This window comes from Helianthus annuus, chromosome 6 (assembly GCF_002127325.2).
Source record: "Helianthus annuus cultivar XRQ/B chromosome 6, HanXRQr2.0-SUNRISE, whole genome shotgun sequence".
In the NCBI taxonomy this organism is placed as follows: domain Eukaryota; kingdom Viridiplantae; phylum Streptophyta; class Magnoliopsida; order Asterales; family Asteraceae; genus Helianthus; species Helianthus annuus.
Genome location: NC_035438.2, coordinates 48,277,955 through 48,281,461, shown reverse-complemented (window position 1 = coordinate 48,281,461; position 3,507 = coordinate 48,277,955). Strand labels below are relative to the sequence as shown.

The 3,507-nt window shown below is 30.9% G+C and overlaps 1 protein-coding gene across 1 annotated transcript; it reads right to left on the bottom strand.

The window, feature by feature from the left end:
* Nucleotides 1-955: 955 nt before the first annotated feature.
* LOC110863970 (basic blue protein) lies at nt 956-1,717 on the bottom strand. The gene is made up of 2 exons (XM_022113153.2): nt 1,549-1,717; nt 956-1,474 (listed from the first exon to the last, which is right to left on the bottom strand). The coding sequence occupies exons 1-2, from the start codon at nt 1,715-1,717 to the stop codon at nt 1,134-1,136; spliced, it is 510 nt and encodes a 169-aa protein (XP_021968845.2). The 3' UTR covers nt 956-1,133.
* Between the last annotated feature and the right edge of the window lie 1,790 nt (nt 1,718-3,507).

Sequence of the window (3,507 nt, the reverse complement as noted above, 5' to 3'; positions counted from 1 at the left end):
TTAGTTGGATAGAGAGAGGGTAAATTACAATTTTGGTCCTTTATACTAGTAAAATGACTAACCTACCCTCATGTGCAAGGAACATGCCATAGTTAACTAAAAAATTAATAAGGTTAGTGATAAAGGACGTAAGGTATAATGGGTTTTCCAAATAAAGTACCGTGACTGTAATTATTGAAGTTAAAGGTCATATGTTGCAATCTAACACAAACATAAAGGACGAAAAGTGTAATTTACCCTAGTTTCTAATGTATAATTGTTACAAACTAATCCTTTGACGTACACTTAACAAATACATAGAATGACTCAAACTATACTTTACACTAATTACATTAAAGACTCTAAACTTTGTATCAAACAATTAAGGCTATTATATTTGAGGAGCCTCAAATTTGTTTAGAAAAATTTAAAAAAGTCTAGTATCAACAAATGTTTCACAAACACTAAAATTTGGTTATTAAGATATGTTTCTGTATATATTTCTTGCAACTTAAATAGATTGTGCACAGATAAACTAACCGAAAAGTAATAAAATTTCAAAAGTTATGTAGGTTGCAAAAACATTTTGTCACAATTTTTGTGGCAAAAGCAATCTAGGTGCGAATTTTGTGGTAATTGGTTTAGTTGCAAACAAATATGATGCCCAGTTTGAGATGAAATTTCATTTGATAAATAATAATAGTTACAAAAATCGGTTCCGACCAATGATTCCATAAATGCGGAAATCAGCCACAAAAGAGCACTTGTGACAGTTCGGCAACGCCTTCAACTGTTGCAAAAGGTCTTTCTGCGTGATGTGCACCATAATTCCAACAAATATCATGGTTTCATGGTGGACTAGTTAATATTTTTGGTTTAGAATAACATATTGTAGTTATCATCACTCAAGATACCGTAATTCTTATTTATTTTAATGCAGAACTTTACTTAACAGAACTTTACTTAACAACTTATATTGATCATGATAAATCTTAAATTCATTATTCTCCAATACATATGATATAATTATTGATCAGATATTAACATTTATTAACAAACAACAAATAAAAAAAGAAACAAGACATGCCATCTTCAAAGCTTAGAGTTTTATGCTTGTATCATGGAGGACATGATGGCTTTGCAGGACATTATGGCTATGCAGGACATGGACACCCTCCGGAACACCCTCCGGGACATCCACCGGGACATCCTCCGGGACACCCACCGGGACACCCACCGGGACACCCTCCGGGACACCCACCCGGACACCCTCCGGGACATCCACCGGGACACTCTCCAGGTGGCCGCCTGACATGGACATGAAGCTTCATACCTTTCAAACACTCATCTCGATTAGAAATAAACGTATAGTCGCCTGCTGCTCCTAGGATGGCCTCATCCTTTATTGGAAAAACTGATCCCTCGGTATTACACCACTTGTATTGGCAATAACTTACGAATAATACCCTATATTTTGCTGGATCGTAATTGAACACTAAACCAACAACATAGTTAGCTTGCTGCAAGACATAGACATATAATTATCAACAAAGCATGTGTAATATTTACCAAGTTTGTCTCCCGGCTTGAATTCCCGAGCCGTAGCCCATGCATGGTAATCGACACCCTCGGTCCAACCTTTATCATCTCCAACTATATGCTCTGCTGCTCTAACCCAAGTAGCTTGAGCCACTAGGGTTGCTATGAGGATGATGATGCTCAAATTCTTGTTAGCCATTTTGGTACAATTCATTCTAGGATACAACTTCAACTTCCAATTTATTCAGAAAGGAAGCATGCTACAAATCCTCTCCACCATTATAATTGAAGAAAAAGATACTTCCATGCCTAATGACACGCTCACATATTCTAAATTTGGTATGCATACTAAAGTAAGTAAGTAGCTATCTATTTCTTTAAAGAATGGTTTTTTATTCACAGCTTTTGATCATAAATAGACTTGCAAGATTTAAAATATTTTTTATTTTCTAGTTTTATTCTAAATAAACATGGATACATTAGGAAACAATCTAATTATGATCAATGTTACCATAACAATCAACATTACTGTTATTAATTATCAGTTTACCATAATAATTATCATTATTGTTTATTAATTAAATTCAGGACAATAGTGTTATTGTTATTATTATTTTTTTAAAGAAGTTCATGAGTCTAAATTAAAATTTTAATATATCATTTTCAAATTTTAGTATTCTTTTTACTATCATCAATATTTTAAGTATTCAAAATATTTATAGCTTATATACCACATAGTTAATAATGTTATCAAGAATGTTGTATTGATGTTTATATCTTATGTGGTGAGAGTTCAAATCTATTTAAAGAGAAATATTTTAGATATTAGGAGTAGGTATTGTAGTTTTGCCTTTCAAATATACGTTTTTATTTTTTTTTTGTTAATGTTTAATTACTATTTTTATTATCATGAATTATGAAAGTGATTGATATCCTCACACATCATAAAAAATGATGATAAAAAAAATCAGAATATCTTTGAAATTCTCCGACGTGACAAAAACCATTGATATTTTTACTAATAGGTTGCATGTCAATTGAATGTTATCACCTAATTAGGCTCATTCAGTGATAAATTAAAAATGAATAACTGATATAATTGAATGAAGAGCATGAATATTTAGACTCGTTGCCTTCATTGTCTTAAGAATCTGAATCCCTAAAATAAAATTGAATTAAAAATATGGAATTATAGGTTGCATGATTTGCGATTTGATATTTTGAATAATGAAATCCATGAAATTAATGATTTACCAACACCAGCTCATGAATATACGACTTAGATACCCTTACCGGTAATTAAACCATATGCCATGTGGCAATGTTATATTGGTTCTTACATTTTTAGATTTAAGTCTATTTGTATATGTTCCTACCTTATCATGTAAAATATTATCATGTAAAATACTTAATTTTGTTGAATTGTAGGATGGATTCTGCAATTGGTCACACTACTTCAATGGTTAGGATATAAAAGTATAAAAAGTGGTTGTGAGTGGAGGAGAGAGAAAATGTTACTGTTCATCTGTATATTTCGGGGGACAATGTTCACCGCCTATAATTTTTTAATATATTTTGAAAGTGGTTGTGAGTGAAGGAGAGAGAAAAGTTAATGATAAAGGTATAAAAAATATTATTTAATTGAAAAGGAAAGAGAATATGTAGTGTTTTTTGTGTAATTTAGGGTGAAAATATAGTGGAATAAATGTGAATGCTCTTACAGATTTATATTAGTTGTAGTGTTACTTTTTTTTTTGCCAAAATATAAAAACCTTTTGCGTTAAAAACTGTTTCTAGTTAAATAATTGTACTCTTTTAAGTGGCACATAATTTTGCCACAAAAATCACATTATTTACAACTCAAAATATAAAATAAAAGCTCCATAAAGCTATAAATGTAGAAATCATAATATTATAACTTCAATAATAACTACAATCCAAAACATAATCTAAATGTTAACAAAACGTTGTGTAATAAGTAACATATTC